Raw genomic sequence first — 24,172 nt, 5'->3', positions numbered from 1 at the left:
GTTCAGATTTTAAAGCATGACTCAGTTTGCTGATTGATACCATTGACTGAAGTCAATCAAATCCAGAGAGGACATATCAAACTGACCTTCCATACTTTCATTTGTTCTTTAGGTTTTTATAAGATTTACTGAGATAATGGTCAGCCATTCAAGTGTGCAGTCTATGCTGCTGGACTACACTCTGATAACAAGTCACAGAAAGAATAAATCAAGCTGAACATAAACATTTTAAATATATTTATTGTATCACAGATAACAGAGCCATTACTGACATGGCACAGGTACATTCCTATGAAAGCTCGGACCAGTTCATTGTTGCTCCCAACATTTCAGAAGAAGGTTCATGAAGACAGCTCTACTCCTCTCTCCATTCTTTTGGGGTAACTCGGCCAACCGGAGATAAATTCCATTCAATTCCAGTTTGTGTAGCAACCTGGAAATTACATGGCAGGGAAGAAGTCAGCGGACTAGCATAAAACCTATTTTTGAAAGAACTGCCATTATACCAATTTTTAAGACCCTGTTAGTTATTCAAGGACAAAACATCAGTACTGCGGTTAGCATCATTCACGTTTTTCTTGTTATGACCAGACAATAGGTATGCATATAGCCAGGGAAATGACCGAGAATGCCAAACATACAAGTTCACATTGAGAGTTCATATCTTATCACAAAATATTTAAAATGTGCTTGCATGTTATAATGGTACCATATTTTGTCATAGTTATGTGCATCATTTACATTAAGTAGATGGGCAATTTTCTTTAAAACATTGGGCCATTTTACTTAAGAACATGAGAACAGCCCCACTGGATCAGGCCATAGGCCCATCTAGTCCAGCTTCCTGTATCTCACAGCGGCCCCAGGGAGCACACCAGATAACAAGAGACCTGCATCCTGGTACCCTCCCTTGCATTTGGCATTCTGACATAGCCCGTTTCTAAAATCTTACACTTGAAGTTCTTACATTTTGTTATATGACATTAACAGTGCTAACTAAACAGGTTTTTTTAAAAACAAGGGAAGTTGCTGCAATGTGGACACATTTATATGTGAAACAATATATATGAGAAACAATAGATCTGCAACTGTAAGTAATGTTACATTAAGAACTTCGGGCTCAATCCTATCCAACTTTCCAGCTCCAGCCACAGTGCAGCCCTGTGGTAAAGGAACAAATGTTCCCATACCTTGAGAAGGCTTTAGTGACTGCCCCTTCACCACAGGATGCAGCAAACACCCTACTGGCACGACCAGCACTGGAAAATTGGATAGGATGGGGTCTTCAGAAAGTTCTGAAGGTGTCTGGTGTTTTGCTCTGCAAAGACTTTAAGACTCAAGTTTAAGTTTAACAATGGCTTGGAGGCAACAAGAAGCAGACACCACTTTTTCATTCTAGCAAGTCACAGAACTGTACGAGGTAGACTACTGTCATTTGTAAGTTAGAATGGTTGTGCTTTTATTTTAAAACATTTTAAAACCGTCTTGTTTTATAAGTTTAAATGGATGTCTCACCTGTTACAAGGCAGTTCATGAATCAAAATGGGCAGGTATCTTCAAAACAGTATAACTTGCCAATTTCAAAGCTTAAATACTTACATAAGACCACACAGAGACACAGAAGACAGCTCCACTCAGGAGAACAATGTTGCCATACTTGTCATGGAAATCAGGTCCATGCTCATGGTGAGCTTGTCTTGCCAGGGTCCGCTGAACTCCACGAGCTTCAAAACAAACATAACCGAACACAATCACAGTTTGAAAGCTTATTATCAATTCCTTGTATATTAACTTAATGCATAAACAGCCACTTTGAATGCCCACTTGTGAGTTAAAAGCAGGATATAAATATGTAAGTAAATAAAATAAATAAACACAACAAATTACAGCAGTTGCGTAGCTTTGTAGTGCAGAGGATATCAAACTGACAGCAAGGGATCTCCTTCCAAGCTTTCGAATACAGTAATTAGAAGCTAAGTTATAAACAATTAAGACCCGTCACAGACATTACCCAAACTTGTTTCACTTTCTTGTACCAGCCAGTTACTAGCAGAGAGTTGGAGCACTAGGTATGCAGAAGCTGCTGGCACCGACTGCTTGCACTCTGATCAACTACTAATTCACGGACAGCTGCTGAGCACTGGCAAACTGAACGTATGAGCCACTACATTTGCATCTCTGTGTTTTAGTTTTTATTTGTTCCCTCAACAATCTGTGCCAGGTCTTGCTTTTGATGTTTCACTGCTTAAGGTTAAAATTAACATTTCAATGTCTTGTTTGATGTTTTAACCTGTTGCGATACTTTTGTACCCCACTAGACGGGGTGAACAATGGAATGAAATTATAATTATTTAACAGTGCAAAGGTAGGAAATGGAATCTTCCCGTTACAAGGCATTTAAAGCAAGTCAAATCAGTGGATACCGAGGCCCCACCTGTGTGTAGAAACTGATGTTTGTTCAGTTGTGGTTTGTATTGTTTAACTATTCTGCTTATTTTATACACACACACATATATATACTCCCGTACACATACAGACACCTACACACACACCTATATACACACACACAAACTTATAAATACATATGACATGCTGGCAACCTTCAGTCTCAAATGATTATGGTATCGCGCTCTGAATGGTGGTTCTGGAACAGCATCTAGCGTGGTTGAAAAGGCCGATTCGGGAGTGACAATCCCTTCCACACTGGGAGCAAGTATAGTGTGTCCCTGGTCTGTCTCCCTGGCTGTGGGCCTTCCTTCTTTGCCTCTTTGCCTCAGTCTGTTGGCCAAGTGTCTCTTCAAACTGGGAAAGGCCATGCTGCACAGCCTGCCTCCAAGCAGAACACTCAGAGGCCAAGGTTTCCCATCTGTTGAGGTTCATTCCTAAGGCTTTCAGATCCCTCTTGCAGATGTCCTTGTATTGCAGCTGTGCTCTACCTGTAGGGTGCTTTCCTTGCACAAGTTCTCCATAGAGGAGATCCTTTGGGATCCGACCATCGCCCATTCTCACGACATGACCGAGCCAACGCAGGCGTCTCTGTATACTATTATTATTATTAACAGTATTTATATACTGCTTTTCAACAAGAAGTTCAGAAAGTGGTTTACAAAAAAAATCAACTAACTAATAGCTCCTTGTCCCAAAAGGGCTCACAAGCTAAAAATACATACACCTATACACAAACACACAGACACGCACCTATACATATACATGCCTTTATATACATATACAGCCACAGACACCTACACACACACCTCCTTATTCATATACATCCACAGAGACCTATACACCCACATATATACATATTATTTATTTATTCACATTTTTATACCGCCCTTCCTCCAAAGAGCTCAGGGTAGTTTACACAGCTGCTCCTACCCCCCTCCTTGTCCTCACAACAACCCTGTGAGGTAGGCGAGGCTGAGAGGAAGTGACTGGCCCAAGGTCACCCAGGAAGCTTTGTGGCTGAGGGGAGATTTGAACCTGGATCACCCAGGTCTAAGTCCACCTCCCAAACCACTACACCATCCTGGCTCTAGACACACAAATAGGCAGACACACACATATATACACAACACTTATAAATAACTCACGGCTCCCTGTCCTAAAAGGGCTCACACTCTAAAATTACACACACACACACACACTTACACCTATACATATACAAACCCAGACACCTATATAGACAGACATTTATACATATAGACCCCCTGCCCCCGCCCTCCTCGGAGGGGCTGCCCGGAGGCTCACCGGCCTGGGCGAGCGCCCTCCTGGACAGCGGGAACAGCATCTCCGCAGCGCTCCTCTCGGGTGACCTGCCGCAGCGGGCGCTCAAAAACAAAATGGCCGCCGCCGCCCAGGAAGCGCCGCGCCTGCGCCACACGGCGCGGGGCGCTCTGGGAAATGGAGTCCGCGCGCTGAGGGGGCGCTGCGGCGCGGCCCCCAGAAGCTGCGAGCTCCCCTCTGTCCCCGTCCCCCGCGCTCCTCGGCCGGGTCTCCTTCCGCACGCGCGCCCCTGGCCGCGTAGAGCCGGGCGGGTCGCGGGCAGGCCCCGCGACGCGCTCGGCCTCGCGAGGGTGGAGAGGCGCCCCGTGAGCCTCCCCGTCGCAGTGTCAGGATGGCCGAGTGGTCTAAGGCGCCAGACTCAAGGCTCAGCCTTCCCCGCAGGGTGTTCTGGTCTCCCCTTGGAGGCGTGGGTTCGAATCCCACTTCTGACACGTCTCTTTTGCCTGCGAGACGCTGCGCATATCTTTAAAGCATTTATTGAAATGAGTAAAGATTTATTTAAATGCTTGTCTGACTTATTCACTCACCCCATGCATTTATTTCATATTTATACCTACACATGCTTGTGTGTGTGTGTGTGTGTGTGTGTGTGTGTGTGTGTGTATATATACAGGGTATCCTAAAGTCCATGTGCACTTTAAAAAATTTATAACTTTGTAAGTATTTGTGCTAGAAAGAATCTGTAAAAAGTACTAGAAAGAAAAGAAACTATATTTTTATTGTTTTATTGTACTTTTTAAGTTTCCACATGTCCACCATCATTAGTAATACAAAGGGTAATACGATTTTGCAGTTCTCTAAAAACATTTGCCAATTGATTTACAGTAATGCCTGAAAACACATTAGTTATTTTAGCTTTCAAGTCTTCTAACAAACGAGGTTTACTTGCATACAGAATTGTTTTCACATGTCCCCATAAAAAAAAAATCTAATGGAGTCAAGTCTGGCTAACGTGGGGGCCAAGAAAATGGCCCACCTCTTCCAATCCATCTGCCAGGAAATTTCTGATTTAGAAACTGTCTAATGCGCAGAGCAAAGTTGCAAGGAGCTCCATCTTGTTGAAACACTTTTTTGTATTGGCAACCTTCAGTCTCGAAAGACTCTGGTATTGCGCTCTGAAAGGTGGTTCCGGCACAGCGTCTAGTTTGGCTGAAAAGGCCAATCCGGGAGTGACAATCCCTTCCACACCGGGAGCAAGTGCAGTCTGTCCCTGGTCTGTCTCCCTGGCTATGGGCCTTCCTTCTTTGCCTCTTTGCCTCAGACTGCTGGCAAAGTGTCTCTTCAAACTGGGAAAGGCCATGCTGCACAGCCTGCCTCCAAGCGGGCCGCTCAGAGGCCAGGGTTTCCCACTTGTTGAGGTCCATACCTAAGGCCTTCAGATCCCTCTTGCAGATGTCCTTGTATCGCAGCTGTGGTCTACCTGTAGGGCGCTTTCCTTGCACGAGTTCTCCATAGAGGAGATCCTTTGGGATCCGGCCATCATCCATTCTCACGACATGACCAAGCCAACGCAGGCGTCTCTGTTTCAGCAGTGAATACATGCTGGGATTCCAGCACGTTCCAGGACTGTGTTGTTTGGAACTTTGTCCTGCCAGGTGATGCCGAGGATGCGTCGGAGGCAGCGCATGTGGAAAGCGCTCAGTTTCCTCTCCTGTTGTGATGAAACACTATATCATCTGTAAGTCCTAATTGTTCAAGCTGAGGAATAAAGTAATTCTGCAGCATATCTAAGTAGCTGTCACCATTAATAACAGGACCTTCAAAAAAGAACGGCCCTATGATTTGAATTCTGCCTAAAGCACACCACACATTAACTTTAGGACAGTCTCCTTCATGTTCAACTGTTTCATTTGGGTTTTCAGTTCCCCAAATTCGGCAATTATGCCTGTTGACCTAGCCACAAATGTGAAATGTTGCTTCATCAGAGAACATTAAACTACTCATAAATGCATCATCATTGCTAAGTTTTTCACTGAACGGATGACAGAAAGTTAGCCGTGCATGTGTGTTGGCATCCTTCAGTCTCGGAAGACTATGGTGTCACGCTCTGAATGGAGGTTCTGGAACAGTGTGTCCTCTCCAGTGCGCGAAGCCTGGGTAAAGTAGGGATGGAGGATAGGCTGCTACCCATGCAGCAAATCCCCCCTCTCCACATCGCTGAAATGGTCCAATGGAAAGGCAGAGGCCAATATGGTTGGTTCCAGCGGCGTCGCAGGAGTTGCCAGAAACATGGTTGACTGTGTTCAGCCATGAACTGCCTCAGGGACTCCGGCTCCGGATTTTGCCTCGAGGTTGACTCCTGAAGCCTTTTCCATAACTGGATGTAGCCACAAGGCAGTGGAGGTTTGGGATCAGAGTTTTCCTTCTCTCAGATGAGTTGCCTTCCCAGGCTGATGAGTCCCATCTACCCGGTGGCTGTTTAGTCGCCTCTTACGACAAGTACAGCCAAACTGAGGGCCTATTCTTATCCCCAGCCCCCAGGGCTGCATGACAGTTCTCTTATAACAGCCGTGCATGACACGTTCTCTTATAACAGCATTTGATGCAATTGGATTTTGTAAGCTTTCATGTGAAGTCTTACCCACAGAATCTTATGCACAGTGGACTTTGAAAGCCGCAGCTCTAGTGATGCTCATCTTAATGACTTTCTTGGACTTGCCATAAAGCATTTTTCTAAGGATACTACACTTTCTTCGCTGACACATGGCCTACCAGACTGCGGCTTATCATGGACAGAGCCCGTCTCTTTGAATTTCTTCATCCATTTGGTAATAGAGTTCCTATGAGGTGGTTCTTTACTGTATTCAGTTCTAAACTTTCTTTTTACAGCAACAGTAGATTTCAGTTCAGCCAACCAAAGGACACAGTTTACTTTTTCTTCCATTGAAGCCGTGGGTTATAAGTAATTCTGAAAAAGAAGAATTTTTAAAGTTTAGCAAAATTGTTAAAAATATTGGGTTGAAGAAATGCTCAGTAACTTTACTAAAAACTAGGTACATTGAAATACTTTTTACAGATTCTTTCTAGCACAAATACTTACAAAGCTATAAATTTTTTAAAGTGCACACGGACTTTACGGACACCCTGCACACATACACACACACACACACATAAAGCACATTTTCCAGACTCACAAAGAGAGTCTGGTCCAACAAGAAGCTGACGGAACATACCAAGATCCAGGTCTACAGAGCTTGCGTCCCGAGTACACTTCTGTACTGCAGCGAGTCATGGACTCTTCGCTCACAACAGGAGAGGAAACTGAACGCTTTCCACATGTGCTGCCTCCGACGCATTCTCGGCATCACCTGGCAGGACAAAGTTCCATACAACACAGTGCTGGAACGTGCTGGAATCCCTAGCACGAATGCACTGCTGAAACAGAGACGCTTGCATTGGCTCGGTCATAATAATAATAATAATAATAATAATAATAATAATAATAATAATAATAATAATAATAATATACAGTATTTATATACTGCCTTTCTTGGTCTTTATTCAAGACTTTATTCAAGGTGGTTTACTTAGGCAGGCTTATTAAATCCACGCAGGGATTTTTACAAATTGAAAGAAGGTTCTTTCTTTCAAGAACCACTACATTCAAGGTGTTACACTCCGATCTGGTTTAACATTCTGGCCTCCATCCTCCCACGCTCCGAGCAGATGGAACAGCTCAGCTGCAGCTTGCCAGCTGCTTCAAGGTCGCACGGTGCTGGTGGCCTCAAACGGGCGACCTTGTGGATGTTAATCTTCAGGCAAATGGAGGCTCTACCCTCTAGACCAGGGGTGCCCAAACCCCGGCCCTAGGGCCATTTGCAGCCCTCGAGGCCTCTCAATGCGGCCCTCAGAGAGCTCCCAGTCTCCAATGAGCCTCTGGCCCTCCGGTGATTTGTTGGAGCCCACACTGGCCAGATGCAACTGCTCTCAGCATGAGGGCAACTGTTTGACCTCTCACGTGAACTGTGGGATGAGGGCTCCCTCCACTGCTTGCTGTTTCACATCTGTGATGCAGTAGTAGCAGAAAAGGAAAGGTCAGCCTTGCTTTGTGCAAGGCCTTTTATAGGCCTTGAGCTATTGCAAGACCTTCATTCATTCATATGTCCATCTTTAATATATTCATTTATGTAAACGTATGTAAATTTATTCAAATTTTAAATGTAAATTAATTCTTTTTTCCCCCCGGCCCCCGACACAGTGTCAGAGAGACGATGTGGCCCTCCTGCCAAAAACTTTGGACACCCCTGCTCTAGACCAGACCTCCTGCCCTCGGTCATGTCGTGAGAATGGATGATGGCCGGATCCCAAAGGATCTCCTCTACGGAGAACTCGTGCAAGGAAAGCGCCCTACAGGTAGACCACAGCTGCGATACAAGGACATCTGCAAGAGGGATCTGAAGGCCTTAGGGATGGACCTCAACAGGTGGGAAACCCTGGCCTCTGAGCGGCCCGCTTGGAGGCAGGCTGTGCAGCATGGCCTTTCCCAGTTTGAAGAGACACTTGGCCAACAGTCTGAGGCAAAGAGGCAAAGAAGGAAGGCCCACAGCCAGGGAGACAGACCAGGGACAGACTGCACTTGCTCCCGGTGTGGAAGGGACTGTCACTCCCGAATCGGCCTTTCCAGCCACACTAGACGCTGTGCCAGAACCACCATTCAGAGCGCGATACCAGAGTCTTTCGAGACTGAAGGCTGCCAACGTGGCGTGTGTAAGGTCAGCAAATGCTAGAGAACTATTTCAGTTGAAAAGTGTGTAAACCTTTATAGAAACAGACTTTCATGCTTCTCTAGCATCTGCTGAGCGGGTCCCGTTGTGCCTCTGTCCTGCGTGCTTGGGAACAGAAGGCGCACTGCCAGGCCTGTCTCCTCGGAGGCGAGTGCACGGGGCCTGCTCCCAGGGAAGTGCGCGCGGGGCACGAGCGGCAAGCGCCTCTTTTCCAGGCTCCCACTTCCGGCTTCCGGGGACTCCTCCTCCTCCTGCGGGTGCTGCTCGTCGCCGGGCGGGAGGGCCGGTCCCGCCTTCCCGGCACGGAGCGCCGCCTGCTCGGAGGCACCAACCCCGGGCGGCCCCGCCCCCTCGCGTCGCGGAAGCGGAAGTGCCGCTCGACCAGAGCCCGAGCGACAGCGAGGCCGATGGCGGCGCCCCCGCGAGTCCCGGCGCTGGCCCTGGCCGCGCTCGCCCTGCTGCTCTGCTGGGCGGGCGACGGCGTCGGCGGCCAGAAGCGGAAGGAGGTGAGCGCTGCCGGCGCCGGGGAGCCTCTGAGCGCGTGCAGAGTGCCCCGCGGCGCCTGCCCCTCGGAGTAGAGAGCGCAGAGTGCCCTGCGTCTGGCGTCTTTCAGGGGACTCTGAGCATGTGCAAAGCGCCCTGCGTCTGGCGTCTTTCAGGGGACTCTGAGCATGTGCAAAGCGCCCTGCGTCTGGCGTCTTTCAGGGGGCTCTGAGCATGTGCAAAGCGCCCTGCGTCTGGCGTCTTTCAGGGGGCTCTGAGCATGTGCAGAGCGCCCTGCGCCTGGCGTCTTTCAGGGGGCTCTGAGCATGTGCAGAGCGCCCTGCGCCTGGCGTCTTTCAGGGGGCTCTGAGCATGTGCAGAGCGCCCTGCGCCTGGCGTCTTTCAGGGGACTCTGAGCGTGTGCAGAGCGCCCTGCGCCTGGTGACTTTCAGGGGACTCTGAGCGTGTGCAGAGTGCCCTACTTCTCATGTATTTTGAGAGACACTTACCATGTGCAGAGTGTCTGCATCTCAGGTATTTCAGGAGATGCTGAGCATGTGCAGAGCGCCCGCACCTGGTGTCTCCATTTCCTTCCTCAGGAGCAACTTCCCAGGGTCTCCCCCCCCCCTCCATGTGTCTGGTGCAGTGCAGACCATGGGAGTTTGTAGCTGCTCCTTCAGGGGCTGCAGTTCTCCTGCGGCTTCTGCTCTTCTCCGCTCTGGGGGTCCTCGCTTTGCAGGGGACGCTGCAGTGGTTTGTGCAGCTGCCACTCAGTTCGGTCTGCAGGCACCACAGGCAGGGATGGGCTGCCACTGGGCTGCCACAGTCACTGCCATGTGACTGGGCTCCCGTCACGAAGACACGCGTGGTTCGTGACCAGACCCGAGTCACGTGTGCCAAGAACTCGGGCGCTGACTCGGAACTTGGGGTGTTACCCTCAAGGTGAAAAGGCAGAATGGACCTGAGTCAGGGCTGGCTTTTGAATGTGTTTGTGTCTCTGTTGTGTGCTTGCCTGTTTTTCCGCTGCTTCCGCAACTCAGCTGGCTTCTCAAAAAAGTCTCAACTCAAGTCTAAGTGACTTGAAAAATGCGCCTGGACGAGTCATGCTGGCTGCCCGTCAAGACTCAAGGGGTCCAGAGACTCCAGACTCGACTCAGCGCTGTGGCCACAGCACATTCCTGCAAGCAGCTGCCTGTGTCAGTCTCTGATACCTGCAACGTTCCTGCACACCAGATTGAGCCTTTAAACCAGTGATTTTCAACCTTTTTTGTCTCAGGGCACACTGACAAGGTATTAAAATTGTCAAGGTACACCATCAGTCTTTTGACAACTGACAAGGCACACCGTGCTGGTGGTGGGGAGTTCACAACCCCATTGGCCCAACTAACAAATGACCCTCCCCCAAACTCTTGCGGCACACCTGCAGACCATTTGTGGCACACCAGTGGGCCATGGCACAGTGGTTGAAAATGGCTGCTTTATACAGTAGGAGGAAGCAAAATGGGGAACCTGCTTTCGTGGCGTAAAAGTCCAATGATTGCAATTAACTTCTGTCTCCACCGGATTTGGCAAGTGTGGCTGCAGGCCTGGTATTGAAAACCAGGAGGTGGAGGATGCGACTGAGATGACGACGCAGTCTCTGAGACAACTGGGGTGTGTGGGTGTGTAGGAAGTATGTTGTTGCTGGGCCAAGATAACTAGGCTAGTTATCTCTTTCCTTTGGTTGAGGGAGGTGAGCTTCACACATGGAAAGGGAGCGCTGCTCCCTCCTTATTTTTAGATGTAGCAACTAAAGTGAATTTGGAGAGGAATAAAGCATATTTAAATATCCAGGATCATTCAGTATTTCCTTCAGTATAGCTACGAGTACATAAGTTAAGTGCTGAGAGAATGTAAAGGAAAAGGCTGGAAAGTATAGAAACTTCTGCTGTCTCACCTCCATTCATGCAGTTGGAAAGGACTCATAAGGTCATCTAGTCCAACCCCCTGCTTATAGCAGGAAATCCTCCATGATAATCTCCAGCAGCTGCCTGTCCAGCCTATACTTCAGTGATTTTCAACCTTTTTCATCTCGAGGCACACTGGCAAGGCACTAAAATGGTCAAGGCACACCATCAGCTTTTTGACAATTGACAAGGCACACTGTCAATGGGGGCTCACATCCCTCAATGGTCCTATTGATAAATGACCCTCTCCCAGATTCCCACGGCACACCTGGGGACCATTCACGGCACACCAGTGTGCCACGGCACAGTGTTTGAAAATGGCTACTTTACTTGAAGATCTCCAGTGAGAGAATCCACTACCTCCCTTGGCAGTCTGCTTCATTGCCCTAACCACTTGACCATCAAGAATTTTTTCCTGATGTCCTGCCGGAATCTTCTCTTTTGCAGTTTGCCCCATTGGCTTTTAGTTGTACTCTCAGAGGCAGTTGAGAACCAACTGGTTCCTTCTTCCCCCTCCCTATATCTTCAGCTTGGCAGGAGCTGCATCTGACAGTAATAGGGGTAAGTTGTGGCAACACAACTGGAAGACACAACTGGCTTCAAGCTCTGTGAAACTACTTTCTCCTTTTCTATTTTAGATGCTGATTTCTGAAAAAGTCAGCCAGCTGATGGAGTGGGCCAGCAAAAGATCGGTTATTCGCCTGAACGGGGACAAATTTCGACGCTTTGTCAAGGCAGCGCCAAGGAACTACTCTGTGATTGTGATGTTCACTGCTCTTCAGCCTCACCGACAATGTGTAGTATGCAAGTATGGATTGAAATAGCTTAGAAATGAGTGTTGATAGAAAAACTTAAGCTTTTTTAAAATTAATGTGCTTGTTTTTCTGCTTTTCTTTTCTTTTTTTTCTTTCAACCTGATCTGTTGTAGTGAAGAGAGAGAACCATGCTAGCATACCAAAAAATAGGCCTGGCAGAAATGGGTATAATAGTGATTTTATCATTTGATTTTTGTAAAAAGTTCCTCTTAACCATAATGTGAAGTCATATTTGAGTTGTGATGAATGCTGTGTTTTCTCCTGTACTTTTTGGGCACTTGGAAGCTTCTGTGCTAATTAAGGTGTCTGAATGCTGGGATGTGTTCCTACAGCACTCTCTGTTCCTTTTGCCTGCCAAGCCCCCTTTTGAGATTGGCAGGTGCCTACCGATTGGGCAGCCAAACCTGTTTCTCTCAGTGGGTGGGATGGAGTGGCCCATGCGGCTCCACCTCTCCAATCAGGTAATGTTGACGTTGCCAAACCTGGGTTACGTCAGCCATTTCTGCCCAACATTTCATGTAAGCAGCAGGGCACCAAATGTGTACGTCTGTGGGCTGGGCACAGTGTGTTCTGCTAAGCCTTTCATAAGATGTAGGGTTCGTTCATGTTCCCCCTCCTTCCTTCTCTCTGCCCTCTGAGGCTTATGATAGTGGTAGTGGATGAAACTACCAATTTCCCTCCCCATTCACCTGCTGACCTAAAAAAAGGGAAAGCAGCGAGCAGGAAGGGATGTGTGAGCATTAAAACGAGGCTCTACTCCCTTCAGTCAGCCTGCCTTCTCTGGCTGCCTTCCCTGGGGCTGGCCTTTGTGCAAGAATTCATGTGAGGGACACTGTCTGACAACAAGTATGTGAACCATTTCTGTAGTGCTCACGGTCTCTTTTAAAGTTTTAAAGATGTCCGGAGCTGTTTTTGTCAAACACTAAATGTATATTAAAGTAGACATCACAGAATTTATCAAGCTGTTTTATACACAAGATTGATTCATCTACAGCCCAATCCTAAGTTGCGCTGGTGCAGCAGGACCTCATGGCCTGCGTGTATCCAGCACAGCTTTGGAGCAGGTTGGAGGTCTCCTCAGGGTAAGGGGATATTTTTCCCCTTATGTCGAGCAACGGCACAGCCTGCCCTATGGGGCTACTCAGATCTGCACCTGCTAAATAGCAGGTGCAAGTTTGAGCATCCCTGTGTAACACTGCTAGGTCTGGGTCAGGGTTTAGAATAGGACAGAGGTTTGTTGCACTGTTCCTGCCTGCCTCCTGGCTCCAATTCACCCTGTTCCTCCTGCCGAGAAATGCCTGCTCCTTGCCACATTCCTGCCACCCTCCCCTGCCACCTGGTACATCTTCTTACCTCACCAGAGGCAGCTGTGGTGGATGCAGCATTGGCAGAGAAGTGCAGGCCTCCCTGCCAGTGCAGCAGTCACTGCGCTTCCGGATCTCCATGTAAGGACTGTGCTCCTAGTTGCATATTGTTCTCTTACTGGTGGCAACTGTCCTGTTTTTCAAACTGGGACCTTCTTAAGCCTGCCAGGGATGGACCCTGGGACTTTCTGCACATGAAGCAGGTGCTCTACTGAGTGACGACCCCTCGGGAATTCAGCAAATTCCACATACCCATGCTGGCATCCCATCGGTTTTCATGTGTCCAAATATTCTCCAAAGAATTGTAGCACAGACATGAGTGATCCAGCTGTGCCCTGGCACCTTGGTGCCATTTTTCTTGAGCCAGAACAGTGTGGGTCTTTGAATCATGTCAGATGGAAAGGCTTTTCAAATGGTGACAAGGTGGCATCGTTGGAAAGACTCCAAGATGCTGCAAGTTTTGAGTTTGACAGAGAGGGTGTGTGCCTATTGCTGTTGTACTAGAACTGATGAGGAAGTGGGAGATTTATGTTCTCAAGACTTGAGCTTAATGCTGCTAAATCATTTTAGAGATGTAGAGATTGTTGAACAGCACTTCTGTTTTCGTTCATTCAGACAAGCAGATGAAGAGTACCAGATTCTGGCAAACTCCTGGCGATACTCAAGTGCATTTACCAACAGGATCTTTTTCGCTATGGTTGACTTTGATGAAGGTTCTGATGTGTTTCAAATGGTAATGAGTTTTCTGTACACTTATTAGGAAAAGAGATGCTGTGTTACTCCCGAATCGGCCTTTTCAGCCACACTAGACGCTGTTCCAGAACCACCATTCAGAGCGCGATACCAGAGTCTTTCGAGACTGAAGGTTGCCAACAACTAGTTTTATTTAACAGGAAGTCTGTTACTCAATCTGGAAGAGGTTATTGCACATGCCTGGTTGCTGAAAGGAGCAGGGCGTAAAGGCCAGTAGCTTCATGATGTACTGGTTCTGGTGCCAGTCTTAGGCCTGGAAGATCTAGGTTCAAATCCCCACTCAGAAATGAAGCTTCCTGGGTGACCTTGGGCCAGTCACTCTCTTTCAACCTTACCTACCTCACAGGCTTGTTATGAGGACAAAAGGAGGGGAGGGACCATGTATACCACCCCTGAGCTCCTTGGAGGAAAGGTGGTATAAAAAGGAGGAAAATATAAATAAATTTCCTTCCTAAAAGTATTTCAAAGTACATAGTGAATGTTGTAACCTAAATGGAAAAGCAGGGGAAAGCAAAGAAATATTCTTGTTCTAGCTGAATGATAGAAGCACTTGTATATCTCTAAGACATTGAGGTTTGCAACAGAAACCTTAACGTTTTGGTTGAATGGCTAATAAAATAGTCTCTGCTGATATGATCTGGATAACTTCAGAATCTGAGTTCTCTTTCAAAGTATAGGTTTTAAGCAGTTTTAATTTACATTTAAGTTCCAGATGACAATTTTTTTTTGTATGATTTTAAAAACACAGCTGAACATGAACTCGGCTCCAACCTTCATTAATTTTCCACCTAAAGGAAAGCCGAAGAGAGCCGACACATACGAGCTCCAAGTGCGAGGTTTTGGTGCCGAGCAGTTGGCCCGTTGGGTGGCCGACAGGACAGACGTCAATGTAAGTAAAGACCATGTTGGCTGCCGTGCAACGTGACGCTCAGGTAGGATTTGGGAGTTTGGGCGTCACCAGCCTGCAGTTGACATGCGGCTCCATTTCTTGTTTTCGTCTGGAGCCTTGGAGGCTGTGGAAATTCTGGATCATTTTTTGGAAATGGGCTGCATGAGGCGGTGTTTTTTTGGTAGATTTGGTAGACTTGCTAACTGAATGGCCAGTTCCATCTGGGTGGGGTTGCACTCTCCCCAAAAGGTCAGGTTTGTGGTTTGGAGGGGCTCCTGGATCCAGTGTTGGGTCTGGGTGACCAGGTGATAGCTGTGCCCCTGGAGCAACCTCTAGCCAGCTTAGGGCCCAATCCTATCCAACTTTCCAGCCCCAAGGTAAGGAAACAAATGTTCCCGTACCTTGAGGAGGCCTCTGTGACCGCCTCCCCACCACAGGAAGCAGTGCACACCCCATTGGGATGGCTACACTGGCACTAGAAAATTGGATGGGATTGGGCCCTTAGGCTGGTGTGCCTGCTGTTCCCTTGCCAGCAGTTTCTGTCCTGAGCCATGATGCCCCCATCTTTCCATTAGCACAGCTGTTAGGTTGGCTCACCATTCCCTTATGGGAGATGGGTGCAAAACAGGAATTGAGCAGCTCTATCTTCTATCCGACATCTCTTACCTCTTCCCCACCTTCTCCACATAACAGGCCTCCTACTTCCTTGACATTCTTTGAGACAAAGAAACACCCCTTTTTCTTGTTTTTGGTATCCCTCACCAGCCTCAGCTCATTTTGTGCTTTAGCCTTCCTTTAGGCTTTAGGCGATGCTTTTGTTGATCTTTCCACCTCATTTCCACGCTCCTCTTGCTTTTCTGCTTTTCAGAAAGCTCTTTATGCAGCCACGTGGGTTCCTTCCATGTTTCCCAACTTTCCTTCTCATGGGAATTGTTTGCATTTATGCCTTCAGTACCACCATCTTCAAAAAAATCCCATCCCTTTCGACTCTTCTCCTTTACCTGTGGGATAGACTTAATTGTCTTCTGAGTCCATTTAAAATCGGCTTTCCTGAATGTGTATCTATCCTTAGCCTTCCTTTCCCTCATTATCAGCAATTCCAAGGTGATGTGGTCACTTGTATCCAAAGCCCCTTCCATTTTCAGTTACTCTACCAATTCTTCGATGTTGGTAAGGATTAAGTCCAGGATAGTAGAACCCCTTGTTCCTTCCTCCACCTTCTGAATGATAATTGATTGTCTCTGAATGCCTGTTTACATATGGTGCTGTGTATTATTGTTCTCCAATTGCCTATGTATTTAGTTTAAAACCCCCCTGAAGAGACTGGCAAGGTTCTTTCCCAACACAGGCCTCCCAGTCCTTGTGAGGTGCAACCCATCTCTTGCCAGGAATCGTTTCTTTGGTTTCTTGGTCCAGAAAAACCAAAGCATTGCTGGCAGCACCATCTTTGTAGCTCAGTGTTCACTGCCAGGATCCTACTTTTTCTTGCTGTGTCTTGACCTTCAGCAGGAAGGATAGATGGAAAATGACCTCGTAGTGTCTTGAGGTGACCTCATAGTGTCTTCAGACCTTCCAAGGCAACCTCTTTAGTTTCATTTGCTCCTGCATGGAATAGCAGGAAGGGGTCATGGTCTCCAGATTGGAGGAGTCTGGGGAACTCCCAGATACCTTATTTTCCAGGCATGTTTCGTAATTCTTGTACAGTACAATTCTGGTTGAAAACTTGCCTGCAGTTCGCAGCCAACTTCAGAGGTGTTAGTTGTGGATATTTGTTCAGGTTCCAAGGCAACATCTTTTACCAGTGACCCAACACCCCAACAGTGCAACCATTTTCTCCTTGCATAAAGCTCTTCAGAGAGTACTCCGTTTACAAGCTGCTCTGCTTCCCCACCCCCCATTCTTCCAGGTTAAGTGGTCTCACTGGGGCTGGTGTACCTGAGGTCCCCAAGATCACAGATCCGTTACAACCCAGCTGGGTTTTTCTCAAAACTGTTTAAGCTAATAAGATTTGCAAGCACATGTGGCTTCAAGTTTATAGCTTTAATTTGTTGCTGTCATAGATCCGAGTGATAAGGCCGCCAAACTACGCTGGGCCCCTGATGTTGGGACTGCTACTGGCTGTCATCGGTGGCCTTGTCTACCTAAGGAGGAGCAACCTGGATTTCCTTTACAACAAGACAGGCTGGGCTTTTGCGGCTTTGGTAAGTAAATCAGTTTTAAGCAGTCTGAAAACCCATTTGTTCCCTCCTTATCTCTGCTCAAGTTCAATCTCCCATCCTCCCCCTCACTTGTATCCTGACTCGGCTGTATTGTTCCTTCTTTTGTCTGCCACAAAGTTAGTTTTTTTTTTTAAATGCTGACCTGCCCTTCAAGGAGAAAAATGCTACACCCCTGTCTTGGACCTCTTCTTGCAGGAGGCGTGCAGTGGCAAAATTCTGTTTTGCTTCTATTGAGTACAAAAGGCGGGGGTTCACAAAAGGGGGGGTATGATCATTAGCAACAGTCACCTGTAGGTAGGATGTTTCTGGCTGTGTCACAAGAGGATGTGGTGTGCAGAATGTTGATTCACTCACGAAATAATTAGTAAACACTCATTTTTAAGACTAGATTGGAATACAGGTTCCAAATGTTTCTGAAAAATGTAGCTGTAGAAAAATGGTGAATAAATCTGAAAATATGGGTTGTTTGTGGGCGGTAATTCAGCTTGCTGCAGAGCTGCCCTATTTATTGCAAGCATTTACATTAATGATGATTCATGACATGTTGCTTTCCAGTGTCTGGTTCTAGCAATGACATCGGGTCAAATGTGGAATCACATCCGAGGGCCCCCGTATGCGCATAAGAACCCTCACACAGGTCAAGTGGTAAGTGTTGGGAACTGTTGTGCGTTCTTGGCGTTCTTTCTTTTTTTATGGCTGACTCTGACCCGATTCCCCAGTGGCTTTAAGAGCATAGTCTTCTAGGGAGGACTCCTGTGGGAGCCTCAGTGGAAGTGAATGGGAGCTGTGCTGAGTTGTTTGGGGCTTTCTATGCTCAGGGCCATGTACAAAGCAAATAAAATACCAGAGCATGAGAATGAAGCAACAAAATGGTCTGAAAACCCAAATTGTCTGCCCAACCCAAGGAACACTTATTAAGTCGCTCTAGCACCATCTGAACTGTGATACTTGAAAACCAGGCCAGATGAAGATCTTCTTGCAGCACTACTGGCAGATGCTGAGGCTCTGGTTTTGGTGAGTCTCTGAGGAGAGGGGGCAGTTGCAGGGCAACCGAGAGCAATGCCTTCCTTGAGGCTTATGCGCAGATAGTGTAGTCAGGAGAGTGCTTTCCGTTGATCTCGGAGAGTGCGATGGCTGACCGGAGAGAAGTGCAGCTCATCTGTGTAAGTTCCATGCCACTAACTGGGAGATGGAAGCCAGCACCTGAGAGGGCAAGGAGTGCCAGCTGGTGCTCACCCTGAAGTGTTGTGGTGGGGCATGCCTATTGAGCAGCTCCAGGCACAAGATAAGCCATTCCTTTTAGCATCCATTAGCCCTAAAAGCCAGGCATTGCAGTGCTTCCAAAAGGTGCTCCAGACTGGAAGAACTCTTTGCTTGTAGGAGGCAAGCACTCAAACCAGTGGTGTTTGGCAGGGTCAGTGTGGGTTTGTGTGTTCAGATCCATTCAGGAATACTATATTGCAAATGTAAAATTATGCGTATGACTTCAAAAAGTTTTTCTCTTTCAGAACTATATCCATGGGAGCAGTCAAGCTCAATTTGTTGCTGAAACACACATTGTTCTGCTGTTCAGTATCCTTTTTAATGGCAAGGGGGTGTCATTCCAGATCTTCCCAAAATCAATGACAAAGGCAGTAATTTGTTGATCCCTTGTGCCTTGGCCTCTGGCACTTAGAAAATGGCATTGGTGGGGCCAGTGAATAGTTTGCTTAAGGTAACATCAGAAGCTTTTACTGTATGCAGATGTGGCCCTCATCTGAAATCTGGAAGGGAGATCCTCCCTGACCTCCATGCTCCAGGCATTTATACTTACCACCCCAGATCTCATGCTGGGTTCAGTGCTTCCCTCCTCCACCACTTTTCCTCACCCCTACTTTCCATCTCTGGTTGTGCAGAAAAGAAAATGAGCGCAGAGAGGTGCAGTAGCCTGCCTGCTCAACTAAGACTTGTGAAGGTTTTGAGAATGCTTAGTCATCTTGATTTGAGTTTTTCCAACTTTTTCTTTAAACTAACTCACAGCCCTGGTACAAAGGTGCCCAGCTCAACTTTACTCACTCACTTTGAGCGCAGTGGTTCCTCTGCATCCACAAGTCCCGTATCCACAGATTTAACCATCCGCAGATACGGAGAGTTCAGGCTTCCCACACTGCAGTGGTGACCCACTCTTTTGGCCTCTGTAGGTCTCAGAATAGCCCGCAGAAGCGATTCTGGTTTTCAGAGGCAACTTCTGATTTGCTTCCAAAAACTAGAAGTGACTTCCAGAGGCTTCTGTGGGGCATTCTGAGACCTGTAGAGGCGAGTTGCCAGCCTGACACCACCCAGGAGAGGCCTCCAGAGCCTCCAGGTTAGTAACTGTGTGAGTTTTGGGAGTGGACACCAGCATCTGCTGAATCTGCAAGGGTGGGGTGGGGCGTGGAACCAAACCCTTGTGAATAAGGAGGGCGCACTATACTGTACATATAAGCTTTTCCACCTATTTAATCTCAAACCTCAGAACTACTTTGTAAAATAGGGTAACCATACTGGCCTGTGTTTTGAAGTTTTTTTCCTTTTGCTTTTGAATGGTTTGGGAGGCTAAAAAATAGTTTTTGTAAGTTCCCACATTGTCTGCTGGCACATATACATTCACGTCTCCTCCTTAAGTCACAGCACCTGGCCTCTGCTGTAACTGGGCTACTTTTCCATCTGGTAACAAACATCGCTCCTGTGGGGGGGGGGGGGGTGGAAGCATATTTTCATTTCTGAATGGAGGTACTGCCAGGCCTGTGCGTTGGCTGTAAGCCTCTCCAACTCTTCAGCCAGCACAAGAGACGCACCATTAGCTAGTGTGCTCTGTTGAGTGGTGGAATAGAGCTATGCTTTCATTCAGTCCACAGACGTGGTTTTGCCTTAAACAGCTTTCCCAGATGCTGGCGTTACTCTTGGCATGGTGCTCCTGCATGAAGCTGCTACCTCTGACCTGGAAGTGGGAAAGAGAAAAAGTATGTCTGAATTGGGACCCGCATGCTGTGTGCAGCCATTCAGTAAACATTAGCCTTGGAATGTCTTACATCAAATCATTCTAAATGCAGTTGCCTAGAATTAAACATGGAATGTTGTGTTATTCAGAAGGTGTGAGGAGGTGCAAATATTTTCTTCATGGTGTTCTTAAGCTGTCTTCACAGGCCGACTGTCTTGTGTTCCTTTTTTGCAGTCATGTGTGTGGCGGGCATTGGTCTGGTGGTGCTATTCTTCAGCTGGCTTCTCTCAATATTCAGGTCTAAGTACCATGGCTATCCGTACAGGTTTGTACTTTTTGCTCTTTCAGTCATTTCACTTTGGCTTTCAATCTAGTTCTGTAGTTGTGACATGAGACGCATACAAATACAAATATAACATTGCACGTTGGTGTCATGAGCAAGCACCCCTCTCTTGAGCATGCCCCTTTTTTTGGTTTAAAAGACTGTTTTGCATGTACAGCGCAAGCGCACATATCCCCTAGAAGTGGGGGTGTTTTGTCCCTGCCCATTGCAATCACGGGGCAATGCTTTACTGCCTCCTGACCCCATTAGCTTTAGCTGACCCCACAGCTGGAAATAATTTTTGAGTACAACCCATATTTTCACTGGTAACCTGAAATTTCTCTCTTGTTTTTTTAAAGCTTCCTGATGAGTTAAAGAATGTTGCAGCCCTGCTGTCCATGTGGAGTGGAACAGAAGCATGTGATACATGGATCAGGCTACCTCTGTTGGAAACAAATGAGAGTGTTGCACACCAAACCAAAGATGTTTAGTGCCTTGAGAAGGCAAGCAATTTGCCCTAAAAGTTTTGAGGAGCATTCTGACAATGTTCATTTTCTCCATTTATCATTAAGCCTACTGTGATTTAGAATTTAGCATCTGGGCTCTTCCTTTCTGATTAGTTTATAAGAACACATCTTAATTTTTAGTACACTGAAGGGCCTCTGTGTTGTCTACAAACAGGACTAATCCCATCCATGTAGCCAACTGAGACTTTTATCTCAAGCGGGGGGTGGGGGGATGGAGCAGCCTGCCTCTGCCCCCTCAACCACTGCTTTTCCTCCAGCTCCCTGGATTCAAAAGGAGGGAGACACTTAATGCTCTGGCCTGCCACTCTTTTCCCCATTACACCTCCTCTCCATTCTGTTCCCCTTGTGCTTTCTGAAACCAGGGAGCAAGAGGAAGAGCACTGGCAGCTGGCATGCAGCTGGGTAGGAGAGGGTGGCATTTGGTGTACCATCTCAGACACTAGGAGATCTTGATCTGACCTGTTCATGGAGACAGACCAATTTCCCACTACTTCCAGCTCTTTGTGCTGCATCCCCCCTCCCCCAAGGAGGCTTATTGGCAGTGCAGAGCAGTGTTTTCACAGGTTGGTGACAGGGCAGATCAGGTGCTCTGCCTCATGCATGCGAAGCTTGCTGTGGAGCCCTTTGGATTGTGACTTGAATTTGCTAAACAGCTTGATACTGCCGTATTTCCAGCACTAACAAGGACTTAATGTTTTTGTTAACTTGCATGTCCTTTGGTGGAGGATTCTTGGACCCAGTAAGTTAGTCCTTCCTTGTAAGGGAAAGAGGTTCAGAGTCCAATGAAATTATTCATACCTACGTTTTTGTGCAACATGCTGATACGAAGCTGTTGGTCCTCTAGGGAAGAGACCAATTGATGTTGAGCAGCATTTTAAATCACATTCACATGCTCTAGCTTTTTTATTATTTAAAACAACAGGCTTCCCTTATAGAGTGCTCAGACTTTTTTTCTCTGAAACAAGGAATATATCTTTGAATAAAACTGCCATTTAATGAGGCCATCTCTCTTGTATTACCTGGTCATGTCCTCCAAAGCAAGGCTTTACCCTCTTATATCATATTAGTGAAAACTACTTATGGGCAGCAGAAAAAAGTATACCTTTACTTGAAGCTGCCCTGTGGGCTTGGATGCCTAAGTACTCATTCTCTCCAAAAAGAACGTGGTTTGTGAATACTCTCTGTGGCTCTGTCCTGCTGCACAGCAGCTTGCTGTCTGCATACTCATCCTACCAGAGAGGGTGGTGTGGTGAGCTATGATAGTGGGAGAAAGGAGGCAGGGTGCCACCCTGGGACAGAGGAAGAGGATGACAACTCCTGTTTCTCCTTGTGAGCTGAACAGGTAACCATGTCCTTCTGCCCCACATCAAAGCAGTGTAGAAACATCCTTGCAAACTTAGCTATGTATCTGTCTGCAATTCAGCATGTGAAGCATGAAGAGTATTTTATGTGGGTAGTGTTCTTGCTGAAGATGTTAAATGGGAAGATGTTGGGCAAATGTAACTGATTATCTGCATCCTCAGGTTTCCCCTATTCATTGTTTTGTGATAGTGAAGATAGTGCCAGATTGTCTATGGTGGCCTCAGTTGCAGGGAGGAGTGTGTGTGTAGAAGGCAAGTGACTGGTGCTACAGTATTGTCCAGTTGTCCAGAGATAAAAGCCTGATCCAGTATGCATCACCATGGCTGTTCTGGGTGCTAGCTCTGAGAACCTGAGGTGGGAGGAGTAAGTTGTACACACACATCTGGCTTCATGATTAGACAATTCTTTTTCATTTGGGACAATTCAGCTTATTACAAATCTAAAATCTGAACATCATGCATTAAGAATCCGAGCCAAGCATTGAAGTTGCCAGGACTCTGCTACAATTGTTTGGGATGGTGACATTCCACTTGTTCCTAACCTCTGAACACAGGGGAAAGGTATGGGGGGAGAAAAGAACTTGAGATATGCAATTAATCTTATTTTGAGATGGTGAGCCTTATAAGACAGTGACTACCTTCTACTTCAGTAGCTTTTTTCCCACCTGCAATAATATGCCATTTGAATTCTCTTATCCTCCTCCCAGGGATGGAACTTGACTTAATTTTTCATTAAACCGCAACATTTTATCCATGTTAAACAGATTAATTGATTAAAAAGTTTCATTGACTAGCTTTCCCATTACCTGGTTGACTGGGCAGCAGATTTTTAAGAACGATTGACACAAGTGCTTATATTATAAAACTTGTAGATGGCAAATGGAAGAGACATTCCTTGTTTTCCTTAGACACAGGAGAGAGTTCCTGTTCTGAGATGGTGCCTCCTTACAAGGCAATCTTAAAAAGAAAACATACTAGTTTGGAAATATTGCTTGTGTCCATGTACAAAGTTAATCACTAGATTCTTCTACTAAAACTCACTAGATTAATTGATTAAATTTCTTTCTTGAGATGGCTATCCTAGTTTTCATACAATGGTCCAGATGCATTTGGGAATGCTAGGAAAGCTACACCTTTTTATTATGGCCAACACCAGCTGCTTGCTTGATGTCACTGTCTCCTTCAAGGTGGGAATAATACTGGATGTGATTGACAATAGTGTTGCTGTATAATGCAGTGTTAGGCCTGAGGGGGGTGAAGGAAGGGGAAGGCTTGGAAAGAATGTTCTTTGTTAGAGTGGATGAGCATATCTGCTACTGTGCTCAGTCAAGTTTTATCTTATGCAAGCTTGTAATGCCTAACATTTTCAAGTGCCTTAACACCATTCAGCTATTTTTTTGCTGTTGACTCCAGAAATATTTTTTTAAAAAAGAATTTTTGTACAGCTCAGAGCATCCAGTTGTAGCAGCAATAACTGACTGGGTTTGGGTAACTTTCAATAAATACTTTTCAAATACATCCATGCTTCTTTTGTGCTTCGTCATTTCTAGAAAACATTGGTCATGGGGAGCAGCCCACTGACGCCTTCTCTTGTGTAAGTCCCACTGAAATCAATGGAACTTGCTCAGAAGAGTGCTTCTCTGAAAGTTGATTTCTAAGTGCGTTTGACAAGACTGGATGTTGCATCACTCCCTTTGTCGCGTAGATGATGAGTAGTCTGCTAGAGTGACAACAGGGTTAGCCCTGGTGCCACATCAGACTGTGTACTGCACAAGTCCTTGATCAAACCCTGCTAACAACCACAGTGTGGTATTGGATCAGTTTGGATCTAGAATTCAACATTCTGAAAATTTTGGTTTTGTGTTGTGTTAAACCTCATTCCTGGTGAGATCTCAAAAGTTGGGGTTGGGCAGATTTGAGTAGCAGCTCCCCTAGCCACAGAGGGGTTTTGGCACCCTACATAGCAATGAAATGTGGGCGCCTAGGACCTTCTAGCTGCAGAGCATGAACATTATCACTAACAT

General features: G+C 46.6%; 2 protein-coding genes and 1 non-coding gene across 3 annotated transcripts; 2 read left to right on the top strand and 1 right to left on the bottom strand.

The window, feature by feature from the left end:
• Window positions 1-222: 222 nt before the first annotated feature.
• Window positions 223-4,318, bottom strand: COX7B (cytochrome c oxidase subunit 7B). The gene is made up of 4 exons (XM_066640203.1): window positions 4,314-4,318; window positions 3,751-4,130; window positions 1,600-1,724; window positions 223-433 (listed from the first exon to the last, which is right to left on the bottom strand). Exons 1-4 carry the CDS (start codon window positions 4,316-4,318, stop codon window positions 356-358), a joined length of 588 nt encoding a protein of 195 aa, XP_066496300.1. The 3' UTR covers window positions 223-355.
• On the top strand, window positions 4,112-4,217 carry TRNAL-CAA (transfer RNA leucine (anticodon CAA)). The gene is made up of 2 exons: window positions 4,112-4,149; window positions 4,172-4,217. It is a non-coding gene; the product is annotated as a tRNA-Leu (tRNA).
• A 4,551-nt stretch (window positions 4,319-8,869) lies between the features above and the next one.
• MAGT1 (magnesium transporter 1) lies at window positions 8,870-23,666 on the top strand. The gene is made up of 10 exons (XM_066640026.1): window positions 8,870-9,016; window positions 11,578-11,747; window positions 13,734-13,851; window positions 14,620-14,760; window positions 16,821-16,961; window positions 17,535-17,624; window positions 18,488-18,551; window positions 19,886-19,960; window positions 20,173-20,263; window positions 20,620-23,666. The coding sequence occupies exons 1-10, from the start codon at window positions 8,918-8,920 to the stop codon at window positions 20,633-20,635; spliced, it is 1,005 nt and encodes a 334-aa protein (XP_066496123.1). The 5' UTR covers window positions 8,870-8,917; the 3' UTR covers window positions 20,636-23,666.
• Window positions 23,667-24,172: the final 506 nt, after the last annotated feature.

This window comes from Tiliqua scincoides, chromosome 12, assembly GCF_035046505.1.
Source record: "Tiliqua scincoides isolate rTilSci1 chromosome 12, rTilSci1.hap2, whole genome shotgun sequence".
NCBI lineage: Eukaryota > Metazoa > Chordata > Lepidosauria > Squamata > Scincidae > Tiliqua > Tiliqua scincoides.
This window is presented reverse-complemented; position numbering and strand designations above follow the sequence as displayed.

Excerpts from the sequence above, each read along its gene's own strand:
- COX7B (XM_066640203.1), bottom strand. Across the intron at positions 1,725-3,750 it reads GAGGGCGCTCGCCCAGGCCG|CTCGTGGAGTTCAGCGGACC; the intron begins GTGAGCCTCCGG and ends TTTGTTTTGAAG. Across the intron at positions 434-1,599 it reads GTGTCTCTGTGTGGTCTTAT|GTTGCTACACAAACTGGAAT; the intron begins GTAAGTATTTAA and ends TGTAATTTCCAG.
- MAGT1 (XM_066640026.1), top strand. The coding sequence starts at position 8,918 with ATGGCGGCGCCCCCGCGAGTCCCGGCGCTGGCCCTGGCCGCGCTCGCC. Across the intron at positions 14,761-16,820 it reads CCGACAGGACAGACGTCAAT|ATCCGAGTGATAAGGCCGCC; the intron begins GTAAGTAAAGAC and ends TTGCTGTCATAG. Across the intron at positions 16,962-17,534 it reads GCTGGGCTTTTGCGGCTTTG|TGTCTGGTTCTAGCAATGAC; the intron begins GTAAGTAAATCA and ends GTTGCTTTCCAG.